Source organism: Emys orbicularis, chromosome 5, assembly GCF_028017835.1.
Source record: "Emys orbicularis isolate rEmyOrb1 chromosome 5, rEmyOrb1.hap1, whole genome shotgun sequence".
NCBI lineage: Eukaryota > Metazoa > Chordata > Testudines > Emydidae > Emys > Emys orbicularis.
Genome location: NC_088687.1, coordinates 141036023 through 141055701, shown reverse-complemented (window position 1 = coordinate 141055701; position 19679 = coordinate 141036023). Strand labels below are relative to the sequence as shown.

At 44.8% G+C, this 19679-nt stretch overlaps 1 protein-coding gene across 1 annotated transcript in view; it reads right to left on the bottom strand.

Moving 5' to 3' along the window:
• SFXN5 (sideroflexin 5) overlaps positions 1 to 19679 on the bottom strand; it is a 181564-nt gene that overhangs the window by 36608 nt on the left and 125277 nt on the right. Inside the window, exons 11-12 of the mRNA XM_065404998.1 lie at positions 18250 to 18365; positions 12829 to 12914 (exon numbers count right to left, since the gene is read on the bottom strand). Of these exons, the coding sequence (XP_065261070.1) occupies positions 12829 to 12914; positions 18250 to 18365 (202 nt within the window). The remainder of the gene's footprint in view (positions 1 to 12828; positions 12915 to 18249; positions 18366 to 19679) is intronic.

Sequence of the window (19679 nt, the reverse complement as noted above, 5' to 3'; positions counted from 1 at the left end):
CCTGTTGTTGTTCCCCCTTTCCCTCACCTCTATCTACGTGTCTGACTGTCCTTCAACTGGGAGCTCCTTGGGACAGTGACCAACCTTGCAAAGTGTTTGGAAAGCTCTCGGTACACGCTGGGCACTACCAAAAATAAATGATTGTAAAGACACTCTGCTGGTGCCTTGCCCAGTCAGTGGCTTGAGACGATTTTAAACTATGCATAAAATGGTGCTCAACTGTTTTTATTGCAGAATTAAGGCTATTTTGATTAAAACAATATAACCAGTGTCTTGAACTTTATGCCCTTTGCCTTCTGGACTACAGCAAAGTGACATACCTGGGCATGAAACCTTCAGCCCGTAGCAAACTCCAACTGGTACAGAACACGGCAGCAGATCTCCTGAGCAAGGTGAGCACATCACACCTGTCCTCCACTCCCTGCACTACCAAACCAAGTTCAAGGTCTCAATCCTTATCTTCAAAGCACTCAACAGCCTGGGTTGAGGTTACCTAAAGAGCCTACATCTTGGGGATGGGGACGGTTGTCAATGATCTTTCTCCTCTGGCACAATGGAACTGTGACGCTGTGCAGTCTATATGGTTTTATAAAAACATAATAAGGAGTGAATATAATGTAACTGGAATATGCTTCATGCAAAAGGTCTCTTGTAAGGTATCATTACAAAGCTTATAATCTACTGAGTGTGATCATCCTATTTGTATAAATGTACCACTCTTGTATCTGAAACTAGAAATATGAAATATAACTCTGAGGGCCTATTGTAATTATGCAAAGCGCGGGCCATTAATAGTGGTTTGGAATCTTGATGACTCCCATTAACCAGGGCCATTGTCTGCAGATGGCTCTGTTTCACCTGTAAGTCTTCCTGTATATGGGTAGGTCTACACTACCCGCCTGCATCGGCGGGTAGAAATCGATCTCTCGGGGATCGAATTATTGCGTCTCGTTGGGACGCGACAATCGATCCCCGAATCGACGCTTCTACTCCACCAGCAGAGGTAGGAGTAAGCGCCGTCGACGGGGGAGCCGCGGAGGTCGATTTGCCACCGTCCTCACAGCGGGGTAAGTCGGCTCCGATACGTCGAATTCAGCTACGCTATTCGCGTAGCTGAATTTGTGTATCTTAAATCGACCCCCCTCCCCCGTAGTGAGGATGTAGCCTATGTGTGTGCTGGCAAGTGGGTAATGAAGTCTTGCAGTGACATGTGATCATGTCACCTGACCTGGAATCCATCTTTAACCTGGGTGCTTTTCCAGTGGGGGGGGGGGGTGAAACCCAGAGGGACAAAGAGTTCCCGCCTTGTGCAAAAGATATATAAAGGGGTGGAAGAGAACAGAGGGGGGGAGGAGCCATCATGAAGAATCCCCTAGCTATCACCTGAGCTGGAATAAGAGCTGTACCAGGGGAAAGAATTGTGGCCAGGCCTGGAAGGTGTCCAGTCTGAGAAAAAACTTACTGAAGCATCTCTGAGGGTGAGATTATCTGTATTCAGTTTGATTAGACATAGATTGGCGCATTTTATTTTATTTTGCTTGGTGACTTACTTTGTTCTGTCTGTTACTACTTGGAACCATTTAAATCCTACTTTCTGTATTTAATAAAATCACTTTCTACTTAGTAATTAACTCAGAGTATGTATTAATAACTGGGGGAGCAAACACCTGTGCATATCTCTCTATCAGTGTTATAGAGGGCAAACAATTTATGAGTTTGCCCTGCATAAGCTTTATGCAGGGTAAAATGGATTTATTTGGGTTTAGACCTCATTGGGAGTTGGGCATCTGAGTGCTAAAGACAAGCACACTTCTGTGAGCTGTTTTCAGGTAAACTTGCAGCTTTGGGGCAAGTGATTCAGACCCTGGGTCTGTGTTGGAGCAGACAGGAGTGTCTGGCTCAGCAAGACAGGGTGCTGGAGTCCTGAGCTGGCAGGGAAAACAGGAATAAAAGTAGTCTTGGCACATTGGATGGCAACTGCCAAGGGGGTTTCTGTGATCCAACCCGTCACAGGAACTCTCTGAAATAAGAGTAGAGCTTGTCTGTGCAGGAGACAGAGGTTTTTCAGGGGCCGGTCGGAGACGGCGAAATGAAATCCCTCAGGAACTAAGGACCACCACGAACCTCACCACTTTCCATTCTAAGTGCTAGGGACACGTCTTTGACCTTGTCATCTCTAATATAAACACATAGCAGCATATGTACGTTTGGGTGTATAATGTACGTACATGTGGGTGTATAAACCCTCCAAAAGAAAACACTCCACTGCACACACACTGTGAAGAGGATGAGAGAACAAAAAGTGTGACAGATGTGCAGTCACATTGCTTAATTCTCTACTGAAAGGCGCTAAGATACTCCAGCAATGAGTGTGGTATAAGGACCTATATAGAATAGAATAGCTAGAATCCTCCCCATGAACAAATCAAACCAGTAGCCCTACTTCTCCACTCCATAGTATAAAGATTTCCAGCCAAGGGTCTCTAGTACAAGTCTGTTTGCCAAAAGGTTCTGCCACCTTCTTTGGCTCTGGTTATGAGAAACCCTTTTCATTTAACTTGAAAAACAAATTAATTGATTCCCAGTTCTCCTCTCCAACACAGCACACAAACCCCAAGACACTGGGGTCACAGGTTAAGGGAGAGGGAGGGAGAAATTATTGTGTGAGTCCCTGTTAAAATCTTAGTATCAGAGGGGTAGCTGTGTTAGTCTGTATCCACAAAAACAACGAGGAGTCCGGTGGCACCTTAAAGACTAACAGATTTAGTTGGGCATAAGCTTTCGTGGGTAAAAAACCCCACTTCTTCAGATGCTTTTTACCCACGAAAGCTTATGCCCAACTAAATCTGTTAGTCTTTAAGGTGCCACCGGACTCCTCGTTGTTCCTGTTAAAATCTTGACACCACTTCTCCACTCTACAAATGCTGCTGAAAGGTCTAACTGCGCTCCTGGAATTGGACAGAAAGTAATTCTGCTGACTAGAACAGAATTAACAAAGTGACTGCAACTTCCCCACTTCCCAGATGTTTTCAAGGGAATTTTGTGCTGGTGACAGATGCGCTGGAGACTGGAGTTCACTTGGTATCTACAGAATGGGCACAGCATGGGCAGCTGAAATGCCATCCAGCTAACATGCCTTCGCTTGTTCCTCAAGGAGGGAGCTCAGTCTCCAACCCCATGTCCATTTCTCTGAGACTGCCCACCGGGGACCGCGGCGTATCAGCTGTGGGGGTGTGTTTTGCAATGGGCAAACTTGTCTTGTAGGGAAAGGACGGGGACTGCTCTAATAGAATTTCACAGGGCAACATGCAGGGTGTGAGGAGACCGTTTTCACCTTTGTATCATCAGATTCACTGCTGAAAAGTGCAGTGTGCTATTATAAACATACCTCAAGGAACCTAAGCTGCAGCTTTATGCTCCCTGGCCTTCTGCCACAATTGCTGCTTGCGCCCCTCCAGACCACTCAGAATGAAGCAGCCAAGCTCAGCCTCCTCTCCTTTCACTCCTCTCCTCTCCTCAAATCCCTCCTCTTGCCTCATCCCACCTTCTGCATCAAGTTCCAGCTTCTCAGCCTTGCCTTTTAGGCCGTGCACAGCTCCGAGACTCCCTCCTGCCTACATCTCTGTTCTCACTTCACAGCCCTTGCTCTCTCTGCTCTGCCAACATGTCCTCCTTCCCCTCTGCCTCGCTGCTCTCCTCTCATCTTTGCGCCTTCTTCCACACTGGCCCCTGCACCTGAAACCCATTCTCAGTTCTCGCCACTGAAGTGATCACCAATGAAATGGTTAATGTTGACACCGGTGGGCCACCATGGGCTGTAGAGCTGACACAGTGGTTGGATCAACAGAGGGCAGAGAGTTCACCCCTCTAGGCTACTGTTTCAGGCTCTCCACATACTCAAGAAAACACAGCATTGTGCACGCTCAGTTTGGGTTTGGAAAGGTTGGGGTTTTTTTTGACAACTGCGAGGGCTAGAAACAAATTTTTTTTTAAATGAAAGCTGAGATTCTTCACAATCCAAATGTCATATAGGCCACGTAGATACATCCAGCAGGCTGGTCTGGCACCCGGGCTGTATGTCTGACATACCTGATTTAGGGTGTAAGCTCTCTGGAGTAGAGGCACTGGGCCAAAAACTCTACTGGTGTAAACTGGAGCAGTTCCACGGACTCCACTGAAGATGTGCCAATTTAAACTCAGCAGAGTATTTGATCCCATGTCCTTATAAGCTCTATGCACACTGGTCATGCCATATAAAAAGATAAAATAACAACATAGCTTATTTTCTCATGGACAGGAGTTTGGATAAAACTGAAATTCCAAGTGGATACCTATGTATGTCCCCAAATATTTAATTTTAGGGCTGTCAAGCGATTAAAAAAATTAATTGCAGGATTAATCGCACTGTTAAACAATGATAGAATACCATTTATTTAAATATTTTTGGATGTTTTCTACATTTTCAAATATATTGATTTCAATTACAACACAGAATGCAGAATGTACAGTGCTCACTTTATATTTATTTTTGATTACAAGTATCTGCACTGTAAAAACACAAAAGTAGTAGTATTTTTCAATTCACCTAATACAAGTGCTGTAGTGCAATCTCTTTATCATGTAAGTTGAACTTACAAATGTAGAATTATGTACAAAAATAACTGCATTCAAAAATAAAACAATGTAAAGTTTTAGCGCCTGCAAGTCCACTCAGTCCTACTTCTTGTTCAGCCAATTGCTCAGACAAACAAGTTTGTTTACATTTTCAGGAAATAATGCTGCCCGCTTCTTGTATACAATGTCATCTGAAAGTGAGAACAGGCATTCTCATGGCACTGTTGTAGCCGGCGTCGCAAGATATTTCTGTGCCAGATGTGCTAAAGATTCATATGTCCCTTCATGCTTTAACCACCATTCCAGGGGACATGCGTCCATGCTGACGACGGGTTCTGCTCAATAACAATCCAAAGCAGTGCAGACCAACACATGTTCATTTTCGTTATCTGAGTCAGATGCCACCAGCAAAAGGTTGATTTTCTTTTTTGGTGGTTTGAGTTCTGCAGTTTCCACATTGGAGTGTTGCTCTTTTAATACTTCTGAAAGCATGCTCCACACCTCGTCCCTTTCAGATTTTGGACGGCACTTCAGATTCTTAAACTTTAGGTCGAGTGCTGTACCTATGTTTAGAAATCTCACATTGGTACCTTCTTTGCGTTTTGTCAAAACTGCAGTGAAAGTGTTCTTAAAATGAACAAGTGCTGGCTCATCATCCGAGATTGCTATAACGTGAAATACATGGCAGAATGTGGGTAAAACAGAGAAGGGGACATACAATTCTCTCCCAAGGAGTTCAGTCACAAATTTAATTAATGCATTTTTTTTTAACGAGTGTCATCAGAATGGAAGCATGTCCTCTGGAATAGTGGCTGAAGCATGAAGGGGCATACAAATGTTTAGCATATCTGGCACATAAATACCTTGCAATGCCAGCTACAAAAGTGCCATGCAAATGCCTGTTCTCACTTTCTGGTGACATTGTAAATAAGAAGAGGGCAGCTTTATCTTCTATAAATGCAAAAAAACTTGTTTGTCTTTGTGACTGGCTGAACAAGAAGTAGGACTGAGTGGACTTGTAGGCTCTGAAGTTTTACATTGTTTTGTTTTTGAGTGCAGTTATGTAACAAAAAAATCTACATTTGTAAGTTGCACTTTCATGGCAAAGAGATTGCACTACAGTACTTGTATGAGGTGAAATGAAAAATACTATTTCTTTTATCATTTTTACAGTGTAAATATTTGTAATAAAAATAATATACACTTTGATTTCAATTACAACACAGAATACAATATATATGAAAATGTAGAAAAACATCCAAAATATTTCATAAATTTCAATTGGTATTCTATTGTTTAACAGTGCAATTAAAACTGTGATTAATCAGGATCAATTTTTAATCACGATTAATTTTCTTGTGTTAATCGCATGAGTTAACTGTGATTAATCAACAGCCCTATTTCATTTATACCAAACTAACTTTCTAGTATCAGCGACCTCTGATACTCTCACCACTGTAACTGGCTTAGCAGACCTTACCTTGATGGCTGAAAAAAGTCATTGGGACCTGTCTACATTATGGCTTGAATCATGCTAGCAATAACTAGGGTTACCATATTTAAAAAATAAAAAGAGAGGACACTCCACGGGGCCCTGGCCCCGCCCCTTTCCCACCCCGGTCCCGCCCCAACTCCGCCCCTTCCCCGAAGTCCCCGCCCTAACTCCGCCCCCTCCCCTGAGCACCCCGCATTCCCCCTCCTCCCTCCCAGCCACGCGAAAAGGGCTGCCCGAGCGCTACCGGCTTCACGGTTTGCTGGGCAGCCCCCAGACCCTGTGCCCCCGGCCGGCACTTCCCCAGCGCAGCTGGAGCCTGGGAGGGGAAGCGCCCAGCCGGGGGTGCGGGGTCTGGAGGCTGCCTGGCAAACCGTGAAGCCGGTAGCGCTCGGGCTTCGGGCAGCCCCCATGCCTCCGGACCCTGCGCCCCCGGAGCCCGGGAGGTGAAGTGCCCGGCCGGGGAGCACAGCAGCCCCCGGCGCCCACTCTAAGGTAAGCCAGGGAGTATTTTTCCCCGGACATGTTCGGCTTTTTGGAAATTCCCCCCGGACGGGGGTTTGATTACCAAAAAGCCGGACATGTCCGGGAAAAACCGGACGTATGGTAACCCTAGCAATAACTCTTTTGTGTTTTCCAGCATGGCTACTGCTAATCTGGTTTCTTTGCCCAGTGCGGACTGGGGATTTTAAGACTTATGCTAGCCCAAAGAATGGTGTAGGCTAGCCCCATTAGGTAACACACAGAACCACTTCCGAAGATGAGGCCCAGTCCTGTTCCCAATTAATTCAATGGGAGCGTCCAGCAAGGGCTGTAGTTTATAACCATGTTAGGCCAGCCATGCTAGGCTGCAATTGTGTCTGAGAACGGGGTTATAAGCCATAAAATGAATAGGTTCTAATTCTGTTTCTGTGAGAGAAGAAGGAAGCTGCGTGAGGGAAATGGGAGGATGCTGGGAACATGGCTGTGGCAACTGATACTTAGTTGGAGAATCCTTGCACCGTTTCTTCCTCATCTTTCTATAACCATTGCACAATAGGATACATACAAGTATCTGAATGATGACAACATTGTGAGATACAAGTAGGATAAAGCGACAAAGAGTCCTGTGGCACCTTATAGACTAACAGACGTATTGGAGCATAAGCTTTTGTGGGTGAATACCCACTTCATCAGACGCATGCAGGATAAATTAATTCCTGGTGTAACTCCACTGAAGTCAGAGTTATGCGAGGGGTCCAGTGAGTCTACACCAGAGAAGGCACACAATGAGTCCTTCTACTTTCTTCTGCTTTAAGATTATTTATGTGCCATACTTAGAATTTTCTTACTTTCATGGATGCAGCTAAACCATATTTATATTTTATTAAATAATAAGACAATATTTTATTGTCTTAACATAGCTATTGTTACAACTGAAATAAGAATATATCTGTGCAAAATAACTGGCATTATGCTGATCACACAGCGCACGCCATCCCGAAATAAATGTTGATTCCATAGGTTGGATGATGCCACACCGTGTCCAAGCAGCAGGAGATGCATGAGACATGGTGAAAGAACGGAACACCAGGGAGCGGAGCAGTGGGAGGTAATAGAGCAAAGAACGAAGGCCAGGGAGTTAAAATACGCAGCAGGCAGAGACTAGAGATGCCAAGAGAGCTGAAAAAAATGGCATGAGAGATGAGAGAGGCAGCTGGGGGAGTTAAAACATGCAGATGGAGAGATGCGAGATATGGCTGGGAGAGATGAAAGACCTGGATCCAAGTGGAAAGATGACGACCAGGAACTGGCCACTAAAATAAACTTTTAAAATATTGGGACAAAACCCCCCAACAACACTGTATTAGTCTTGTTTTAAGCTAAAAACCATTGATGGGGACTATGGGCAGATCCTCAGCTGCTGGAACACAGCTCTACTTAAGTCAAGGAAATTACACCAATTTACCCCTGGCCCCATACACGAGGAATCAGAGTGGCATTTGTAAGAGTCACTTTTCTCACTAACCACAACCTCAGATTCAAACACAGCAGAACTGTGAGGAAGATCCAGATGGAACTTTGTGACTCAGGCCTAGGTTTAATTAAAATCACCTTCAGCCTTAAAAATAATAAATCATCATTCTCCTCACCATTTTTAAAGTAATATGAGTTTTTTTTAATAATTAAAGCTATGTGTAATACATCTCATACGTCTCTTGCTATAACTGCAATAAAACTTTCCCACCGTAACCAGGATATGACAGACAGCTGTCTGTCAGACAGACAGAGTTTGCAGTGTTGCTGTAGCCTTGTTGGTCCCAGGATATTAGAAGATAATGTGGGTGAGGTCATATTTTTTATTGGACCAACTTCTGTTGGTGAAAGAGACAAGTTTTCAAGCGTACACACCTTGTGTCTCAGATAGACAGGAAAAAGAGCTGCCTGGCAATTTTCCACTTAAATGATTTTTTGACAGAAAAGGCAGCTTCTGCAAAATTGAAATTTTTCACTGGAAAATTTTGATTTTGCCAAAAATTTTCAATTGTCCATCAGGAATACCAAATCAAAATACTTCATTTCAGGTTGGTTACACTCGTATTGAAATATTTCGGTTTGTTGAACTGATCCAAAACATTTTGTTTCAAGCCAATTCAAAATTAAACTGAATCTCTTCATGGTACTGTATTGCCTCATGGGAGTTGTAGTTCAGGAGTCTCATGCCACCATTTTCTCCTATGGGCCAGGTTCCCTGGCTTGACTATGTCTCCCATGATTCAATGCAGCCTCCCCTCTGACCAGGCTGTACGATGCATCATGGAAGATGTAGTCTGGTCAGGCATCTGAATTACAACTTCTATGAGGCAATGCAACAACACTGGGAGATGCAGTTTAATGTTGAACTGACTTGAAATAGAAGATCTTAAAAATCACATAATCGTGATTACAATTTGGGGATTTTCCCCATGTCAATACTAAATGATTTTGGCAGCTGATAATTCACCAATTGCTATAGATAAATAAAGGATAGAGCTTCGCAGCACTTGAAAACTGGTACCATGCTTTCAGATGGTCTGGAACCATTTTTTTAAAGCACTAACAGTTCTCAAGACAGCAGCAGATAAGTTCATGCTGGAACTGAAGAGGGAGGAAAGTAAGGCAGCAATCAGAATAATGTATCATAGCTTTCCAAAACTAGATATTATAACGGGAGAGATCGTCAAAGCCACAAATGGCAGCGAAGTACCTATCTCTCACTGAAAGTCAATGGGAGTTGGGTGCCTATATGCCATTTGTGCCTTTGAAAATCTACTGCATTGTCTGTAAATATTATAAATAAGTAGAGAAATTATATTTCTGTTAGTCCTCCTTATATAAGCACAGTATTGCCAATCCAAAGCATTCAGAAATCAAAAGTCAGAGCCCAAAACCATGAAATTGGCTTAAAAATCATATGATTTTTTAAAAAATAATAAATAATGTTGTTGGTTTGGTGATTTCTGAGCCTTTAGGGGGCACTCAGATCACATTTTCAAGCTCTTCTTTGCATCCACGAGGGCTAAAAAATTACTTTAAAAAAAAACTGAAACTTGAGATTCTCACCTAAGCGTTTGACTCCAGGAGCTGGGATTTCAAGAAAAATGACAAATAGACTACTATTGTATGAATATAAAAATGTATAATCCCAGCCAATACCCAATGGAGTCTTTATGGGCCAGATCCTCTCCTGGAGTAAACCTGTGTAGCTTCACTGGCCAGCTCAAAACCTGGCCTTATAAATCGACTTTCCTTCTTTGCTGACCCAGTCTGTTATGCCTCCACCTTCCTGTACTGACCTGAACTGAAAACTCACTTCTTCCCAAAAGGCCCTTCCTCTTTAGTCTTTTCCTCAGAGAGTTGTCATGAAATTGGACTGAAAATGTTTATTTCACTGACCACTAAAAACAAAAAACCCTGCAAAAAAATGTGGAACTGCACAGGTACATGCCTGTGAAGCCTTCTGGCTCCCCTGGGAGACTCCTGTCTTTGGGCACCCTCTGCTGGCATCCCAAAAGCTGTCAATCTCCTATTTTTAGGGATAGACAGCTCCTTACTGCAAGAAAGGAGCCTCATACTATAATGACTGGCCTGAGAAAAACATTGAGCAAACGTGGATGAACAGAGCAACCACAGCGAGGTCCATGCAGCAGGAAAGAGCCACAGATTTAGCGTAGGGAAAGCAAACACTGGTGGTGGGAGAAGATCACTACATCTCAGGAAATGCAGGCTGGAGAAGGCAGTACTTAGTGCCTGGGGGACTTAATGGGAAAAGGAGATGCTGGAGCAAGGCAAGGCCCAAGAAGGTCATGGGGGGAAAGGGGAGGAAGGTGACTACCACTGGAACGGAGTGAGGTATTTTAAGGTTATGCCAGAATTCCCCAGGCTGGAATTTAGCCTGGACACCTGGGTTCACAGCCTGATCTTTGGGCAAAGGGGATCAAAAGTTCCATAATAGCTTTAAACCACCTTGCACATGCCACACAACATGCTAGTTTTACATCTCATCAAACTTTTTATTTGGCACGAGCCATGTGGGTCTCAGGAGTCCTGGGTTCAATTCTTAGCTCTGCCACTGACCTCCTGGGTGACACTGGGCAAGTCACTTCTGCTCCCCTTGCCTCAGTTTCCCCATGTGTAAAAAAGAGATAATCATACCAAGCTTCTTTGTAAAGCGCTTTGAGCGCTACCGATGAAAAGTAAGTATCATCAGTATTCACAGCATGTCTGTTTGGAAAGTACCAAGCACAGGGTTGGTGCTACAGAAATAATGGATAGCAGAGAGGGAGGATGGTCTTGTTAAAGCTATGGGCTGGGACTCTCTTTGTGATATTGGGCAAGCCACTTAAGGTTTGTTTACACAAGGAAATTATTCCACAATAAGGTAGGGTGCGATTTTAAAGCATAACAGCTATTCTGGAATAGCTGTTCTGGAATAGCTGTGTGGACACTCTTTTTTAGCTTAATCCAAATTGGAATTATTCCAGTCAACATCCCCATGCAGACAGGGCCTTAATTTCGCTCTGCTTCATTATCTAATCTGTAAAACGGGGCTAATAATACTGTGATTCTTGACACCCTTTGTCTGTTGTGTCTATTTAAGAGAGTCCAGGGTAGGGACACTATGTGTTTGTACAGCACCTAGCACGCTGGGGCCCTGGTCTTGGAGAGGGTCTCGAGAGGCGACAGTAATACAAATGAACAAATGCAAGATGCCCAGAAACACATCAGCCATTAACGCTTATAGAAAAAAAAGGCTTGATCCCTGTTAACAAGCAGAGAGAATTTCACACAGCCCAATGGCATTTATGGACCAAGGACAAAGCTGTTGCTACCCAAAGCTGAGGTTCAATACCCAGTCGTGCTAATTATTGTTTACTTTGTCAGTGGAGTGTTTTAGAGCTCCCATCATTAACATTTGCTTAAAAAGTGCTTCCAGTTTAGCGTCAGAACAAAGGTAGCTGGCTCTTTAGAGACACTATCCTGCAATGCAGTAATCAGTCTCTGAAGGTTCACAGGTGACACACGCCCCATTGAAGCCCATTGAAACAGAATGAGGTGTACAGATGGGATGACAGTAGATGGCCTCTTCTCTGGCAGAGAATTTAAAAAAAAAAAAGCCAGGAAAGAGTAAACATCCAGAACAAAAAGAACTCACCGCACTATGTTCTTAGCAGAAAAGAAAAGACATGCTGGAACACAGGGGAGGGGGGAAATGGATGTAGCAGATATTTTGTTAAAATGTGGTGACACTGATATTTAGACATACTACCGGTATGATAATACTTCCCCATACCACACACACCCTAAAGTGCTACCAAAAATGTAGCATTTCTCAAAAGTGCAATGAAATACCATGGAGCCATACATCATGAGGGAGCCAATCTTAATCACAGGAAGCCAAGTTTCACAGAGCATGCAACAGACAGCATTTGAGGCTAGTATTCTACCCATGCTTCCATACAATTAGGCCCAGTTTTTCAGAAAGAGGCCCGAGGCCTGCATGAAATCACATGCTTACGGCCTGATCCAAAGTTCACTGAAATCAATGGGAATCTTTCCACTGAATACAGTGGGTTTTCAGGCCACTAAAGAGTAAAGGTAATCAAGCAACTGCAGCAATTCAGACAGAAGATTTCTTCTTCTTCCTTTTAAAGAGAAGCCATAATACCGATATTAATGCCACAGTATTCTACACCGATGGCCAAAGATGCCAAAATAACAATACAATGTGTAACAATACAATTACTGCTATCTACTGGAGTATACTTTTGTCCTTGGCCAGTTTGACAAGGATATTTCTTCTGAAATCACAGTTAATGTCCACACTGGAGCTTGAAGGTGTAACCTCCGGTGACATACCCGTGTTAGTGCTGATCAAACTAGCAGTCTAAAAACAAAAGAGTAGCCATGGGGGCATGGGTGGGCTAGCTGACCTGAGTACATACTTAGGGTCTTAGATGGGATTGGACTCAGGGTGGCTAGCCCCCTCCTGCTGCTTGCACTGCTGTGGCTACATTGCTATTTTTAGCACAGTAGCTTGAGCTAGCACAGGTATGTCTCCCCGAGCAGAAAATGACGCCTTCCAGCTCCAGTGCAGACGTACCCTAAATTGCACATCTTTACCCATGAGGGCTGTTCCTCACTTTCCCCCGGCTTCCCTTTCCCTGGAAATTCCCCCCTGCCCCACATCACCCAACACTTACTTTTCCAGTATAGACATTATCATTGGAGGTAGAACCAGTATAGGCATTGGCAGGACCACTCTAGTCAGGGCTGTCTCTATCAGTGCCTGAAATAAAATAAAATAAAATAAAAAAAGAAATAGAAGACAGACACTTAAAACTGCTCCCTGCATATGCCTTTATTGATCAAACAATCCACTGGGACAGAAATCCTTTCCCTAGCATTTTTAATGGTATGTATGGGGTTGGAATGTAACAACAAAGATTGATAACAAGGTTGATATCAGTCACTTGTATATAGATTCATAGATTATTAGGCTGGAAGGGGCCACTGTGACTATCTGGTCTGACCTCCTGTATAACCCGGGCCAGAGAACTTCCCTCAATTAATTCCTATTTGAGCTAGAGCAGATCTTTAGAAAAACATCTAATACTGATTTTAAAATGGCCAGTGATGAAGAAACCACCACAACCCTTGGCAAGTTGTTCTAATGGTTAATTACCCTCACTGTTAAAAATTTGCACCTTATTTCCAGGCTGAATTTGTCTAGTTTCAGCTTCCAGCCATTGGATCTTGTTATACATACCTTTGTCTGCTAGCCTGAAGAGCCCACCAATTTCTCTTCCCCATGCAGGTACTTCCAGACTGTGATCAAGTCACCCCTTAACTTTCTCTTTGTTAAGCTAAAAAGATGGCGTTCTTTGACTCTATCACTGTAGGGCTCTCGCTGCACTAGACAGTTGTACCGCTGTAAGATCTCTTGTGTAGCTGCTCTATGCCAATGTGAGAGAGTTCTCCTGCTGGCATAATTAAACCACATCCAAAGAGCGGTGGTAGCTATGTTGGCGGGAGACATTCTTCCGCATAGGCAGAGAGTATAACAGGCTAGGGAAGGCTAAGCCTGCCCTGGCCCAGCTGCAGCTGCCAGTTGCGGGGAAGTTTTTGATTATTATTATGCGCCATGCAAGTTCTGGGGCAGCTGAGGAGGCAGTATGTGCTACTCAACTTCCTTGGTTCATCAGTAATCTCCCTGGACTCCATGGCGCATATAAAAAGGGAAGAGACGTGAGCTATTCCCGCAGGGTGGCTTGGGGGTCTCAGGAGGGGAGGCGCGGAGCGGCTGGGGGAGCTCCAGCCAGCCCGGGACTCCTCCAGGGGCAGCGGGGCTTAGGGCTCTAGCTGGCCCAGGGGTCCTCCAGCTGTGGAGGGAGAGGGGGCTGGGGGCTCTGGCTGCGGGGGGGGCCTCAGGTGGAAGGGGTGGAGAGAGGGGGGCTAGCCTCCCGGAAGGGGGGCTCCACCTACCGCCCATGCTCTGTTTTCTTCACTCCGCTGAGTGACATAAGTTTTGCCAGCATAAGTGATAGTGTAGACATGGCCTGAGTTATTTTTTTCCGAACTGCCAATCATTCCCGTGGTTCTTCTCTCAACCCTCGCCAATTTACCAACATAGGGCTGGGCAGTAAGTGGTTCTCCCGTCCCAGGAGAGTTTTCTAGATTTTGAAAAATTTTCCCATTCTGAATCAGGAAGGGAAATCAAAACCTGGAAATTTTTCACACATTGACAAATTGAAAAAATAATTCAATTAGGGTAAACTGAAACATTTTGTTTCAATGGTGACTTTAAAAAAAAAAAAAAAAAAAACCCAAAAATTAAAAAAAAAACTTTTTTTAGATTAAATTTACTACAACATGTATACAAAAAGTCATTTTGACTCAAACCCCAACTTCCCTTTCAGAAAATGTCAAAAAGGAACATTTTGACAATTTCAAAAGGTTTTTTTGCAAAAATGTTTCAATTTGGGAGATTTGGCGAGCAGTTTTGGTTTTGATAAATCAGCATTTTTCATTAAAAAAATGTATTTGCTGAAAAATTCCTGCCTTGCTCTCTTTACCTATATTCTGTTGTTGCTGCAAATTATGGGCCAGAGTCTGTGCTCAGTTATGCCAGTGTAAACCCACAGTAACTCTGACATAAACGAGAGCGGGGCATGGCCCTATGCATGTAATAAATAACGTAACATTCTATCTATGAATATGTGTCAGCAATGTGATGCATTGCGAAAAGGGCTAATATTCTGGGGTGTATTCAGAGGAGTGCCACCGGTAAGACACGGGAGGTAACTATCCCGTGCTATTCAGCACAGATGAGGCCTCAGCTGGAGTACTGTGTCCAGTTCCGGGCACCACACTTTAGGAAAGACGTGGATAAACCAGAGAGAGTCCAGAGAAGAGCAACAAAAAATGATAACAGGTTTAGAAAACTTGACCTATGAGGACAGATTAAAAAAACTGGGTATGTTTAGTCTTGAGCAAAGAAGACTGAGGGGGACCTGACAGTTTTCAAATATGTTAAGGGCTCTTATAAAGAGGACAGTGATCAATTGTTCTCCACGCCCACTGAAGGTAGGACAAGAAGAAGTCATGGGTTTCATCTGCAGCAAGGGAAATTTAGGTTAAATATTAAGAAAAACTCTCCAACTCTAAGGGTAGTTCTGGAACAGGCGTCCAAGGGAGGCTGCGGAAGCCCCGTCACTGGAGGTTTTTAAGAGCAATTTGGCCAAACACCTTTTGGGGATGGCCTAGGTTTGCTTCATCCTGCATCGGAGCAGTGGGCTGGCCTAGATCACCTCTCAACGTCTGTTCCAGCCCTACATTCCTATGATTCTATGATCTATCTCATCATAGAGCATTTGAGCCCCTCACAAACACTGATCATTGTATCCTCACATGAACCCGGGAGGTCAGGAAGTACGATCATCCCCACTTTACAGATGGGGGAACTGAGGCACACAGAGATAACATGATTTGCCCAAAGTCACACAAGGAGCATGCAGCAGAGCCAGGAATTAAACCTAGTTCTCCTGAGTCCTAGTCCAATACCTCAACCATAAGACCGGCCCGCCTCCAATGCAGTGTGCCACTGAATCAGGCTCTAACATTTACTGTATATGATTTTAGCAATAAACTCCTGAGGTCCTAAACTGCTGTTTGGTAGCCAAGGGCTCAGAGCTCAGGATGTGTTCTCCACACCAACCCAGAGAAGCAGAGCTGTTGGTGGGAGAGGGAATGTGGACGCTCCTCTCTCCCCTACTCCGAACTGTCTCTCAAAGGGATGAGGGGAGCAGAGCTGAAGAGGGTGAGGCTGTGTCTGCGTTCACTGGCTGAGGGACAGGGGATGACACAGCTCGTGCTGAAAGAAGGGAGGGGGATGAGGTGAATTGATGGGAAGCTAAGCTTGGGGGGGTGAACCGGTGTGAATCTGGAGGTTGGGTGGTGAATCAAGGAGGACGACATGGGGCTAATGCTGAGTGATGGGGTGCTGGGAGGGGTGCAGTCAGGAGGTGGGGGAGACAATCAGGTGCTGACAGGAACAGACTGGCGGAGGAAGCAAGTTGCCTATGCAGAGCTGCGAGGAGGGTAACTGAGAAATCTAAACCAGTAGTTCTCAAACGTTTGTACTGGTGACCCCTTTCACATAGCAAGCCTCTGAGTGCGACCCCCCTTATCAATTAAAAACACTTTTTTATATGTTTAACACCATTATAAAGGCTGGAGGCAAAGCGGGGTTTGGAGTGGAGGCTGACAGCTCGCGACCCCCCATGTAATAACCTCGTGACCCCCTGAGGGGTCCCGACCCCCAGTTTGAGAACCCCGGATCTAAACACTGGAGGTGGGGGAGTGTGGCTCAGCTGCCCAGTAAGAGCAGAGCCCAGTGGCTGCTGCTGGCTGGAAGTAGGACACAGGGACAGTACAGCTACCTGGCAAGATGTGTGAGGTGACACCCATAGCAGTGGGAGTGCAGAACCTCGCCCAGAGACACAGAGCAGCAGCAGCATAGGGCAGCACAGGTAACCCCCACAACAAGGTTTTCCACTGCTTGTCACCTTCCTGCACAGATAAAAATGCCACTCACACGTCACTCAAAATGTGCTGCTAGGTAACCATTTAAGCCCAGGTTCTCAATGATTTTTACATGCTTCACTCCCATTGAATCAATGGAAGTTAGGAACCTAGCTACCTTTCAGGATCTGGGCCTGAGCCATTTGGCCAGACATTAGGACACGGAGATGTCTTGGGCTAGGGATGGGGTGAGGGCGGGTCAGGAAATCTGGTTCAGCTCTGATACCAACTGCCTCTGAGCCCTTCGGCAAACTGCTTAACAGCTCCGTGCCTCAGTTTCCCCTTCAGTAACATGGCAATATTAACAGTGACTCACCATTCCTTGCAGGCAGCTGAGAGGCTAAATTAGTTACTCTCTGTAACTGTTTTAAGAGCCTTGGACAGAAGGAGCGATAGAAGTGCCAAGGATTGTATTATGAGCTCCACTGCCTGGATTTGTGCCTCTGCACACTTTACCTTTCAGATCAAAACCCACTAGAAAACCACCCGGTTCAATTAGACAATCAGACAAAGCTCTGGAGACAAAGCTACTCAAGAACAGAAAAACCAGGAAAGTCATAATGTAGTCATGAGCATATGGCAGAATTCAGAAGGTTGGGGGGCGGGAGCAGGAACAAACCAGGTGTTAGCAAGAGAATAAAAACAGCTGGGGTCTCCTTATAAAGGTTTGGTTGATGGTTGTTAATGTCATTTGGCACAGGGCGGGTTAAAGAGCTATTCAGCTGGCAAACGAAGTTTTTCTCATTTGTAAAAAGGTGTATGTTATCTCTGCCTCATACTCAACGTCAACTGCTTACAGCTTCCACAGTGAAATCCTCAGACTGACAGTGGGGGGTGGGGGGTGGGAGAAGAACAATAGGCTCTCACTTAAAAGAATTCATAGATTTTTGAGGCCAGAAGGGACCATTATGATCATCAGATCTAACCTTCTGCATAACATGCCCATTCCTTCATCAAGCCCATAACTTCTGGTGGAGCTATATCGTATCTTTTAGAAAAACGACCAGTCTTGATTTAAGACTTCAAGTGCTGGAGAATCAACCACAGACCTAGTGAAGTCGATCTAGTGACCACTGTTAAGAATGTATGGAGCAGCTTTTTATCTGAATTTGTCTAGCTTCATCCACTGGATCTCATTCTGCCTTTTGCTGCTAGACTGGCCACACAGTAACCAGAATCGTAGCTAACATTTTAAATGAGAGTTTCTACCACGCTTACTCCACGATTAATCTTGATTGACTAAACCAGGCATTCTGGGCCAAATACTCAAAAGCAGCTTCTACCCCAACTGTACCGCGGATCTGTCACCTGTACATTTTTGTGCGCACCAAAGCCCCCATATTTCTGAGCAAAGCAGGTAATTAACCATCATAGCCTGATTTATCTTGGATGATCGATAAGGACTAGACTGTCCCAGTTTTCTAAATGACAGCTGAGATTCTCCTTTGTTTCTAGCTCACCCAAACCAGGGTCGTGGGCTTCCTGGGGCCGAAAGGCCAGCTGTGTATGTGTGCGCTCCAGGGAACCCCGCAGGTACATACATGTTTGGCAGCAATTCTGGAAGATCCGACAATGTTTCCGTTACTGTCCAGGACGTCAATCCCTTCTTCCAGCTCTGTGTGCCTCATCAGGACAACATTGCAGATATTGGCACTAGCTGAGGGTGAGAAAAGCACAGTGGTCAGTAATCCCTCATTCAGGTTTCACAGGACACTGGGGCAGGCTGCACCCCCATTTAAAAATCAAACAGCCACCTTCTGCTCTCGGTAACCTCCATTCCACTCTGCTTTTGCTCCCCTGTACCGGAGAGTAGAACTGGGCCCCAAAGGGATTTTGGAGGGTGGAGGGCTGATACTTGTAATGAGAGTTATTCATGATTATGCAGAGGAGGAGAATACGTCGATATCATGTGCTTTGACTGCCCAGGCAATTTGTTGTCACAGTCAGAGATGGATTGAGGCAAAATGGGGCTTGGAAACCCCCAAATTTTCAGCCTCCCCAAAACTCTCTTTCGTATGATGACTGCCCCTTCTCTATTGAAATCCCTCTTCCCATCCTACCTCCTACACCCTGACCAACCTCCCAGAGCAGCTCACCCCGGGATGGCATTAAGCAGCTGCGTGCTACACCACTGCCTGCTACTCTATGGGTGAGTCAGTGCTCCATGACAGGTCCTTTTGACCGCAGACCCAAGATCCCAAGGAGTCTCCCTTAATCTACCCCAAGGACAGCTTGACAGACACAAATTCTTCTGGCACCAATAAACGTTTGCAGGCATGACAGAAACCTGTTGAAAATGATTTCATTGAGCCATGGGAACAAAATCCAGATGTTTTAGATCAGCGCTGCATTCAGCTCTTAACAGTGCATACAAAGTTTTGTAGAATCTAATTAGAAGCAGCTTCATTAACACATGCTGTTGTAAACCCTGTTCCTGTTGAACTTCCATCATGGGGTGGCAACATTAAGGGGAAAATAGCTGCTTAGATTTGGTTTTTTCTTTCTTTCTTTCTTAAAGCGAGCTACTTGCTTGACACTTTAATTAGGTATCTTTCCAAACTAGACTATGCACCACCAGTGCCTTAGTGGGTTCCCTCGATTTTCAATCAACATTTAGCCTCCACATCCAAGTCCACTCCAGTTGTGCGGCTCACACCTGGCCTCAGAGAACTGCCCTCTGCTGAGATTCATGGCTGATTAGGTCTCCGGCGCTGGAATTCTTTTGAAATAACCTCCTCCCTCATTAGCCTTGACTATTGTAACCTTGCCCTGTTCTCAGTTCCACTCCGAATGCTGCTGCTAGCCTCAGCCGACTGGCTTGTGGCTCTGGCCATATCACCCCTTCGTGGAGTCCCTTTTCCAGTGCGTCAAACACAAACTTCACATTTTTGCCAATAAGGCCCTTCACTATACAACCCTGCTCAATATGCCAGCAACTTTATCTTAGCAAGTTGTCAACTTTGCTTAGCAA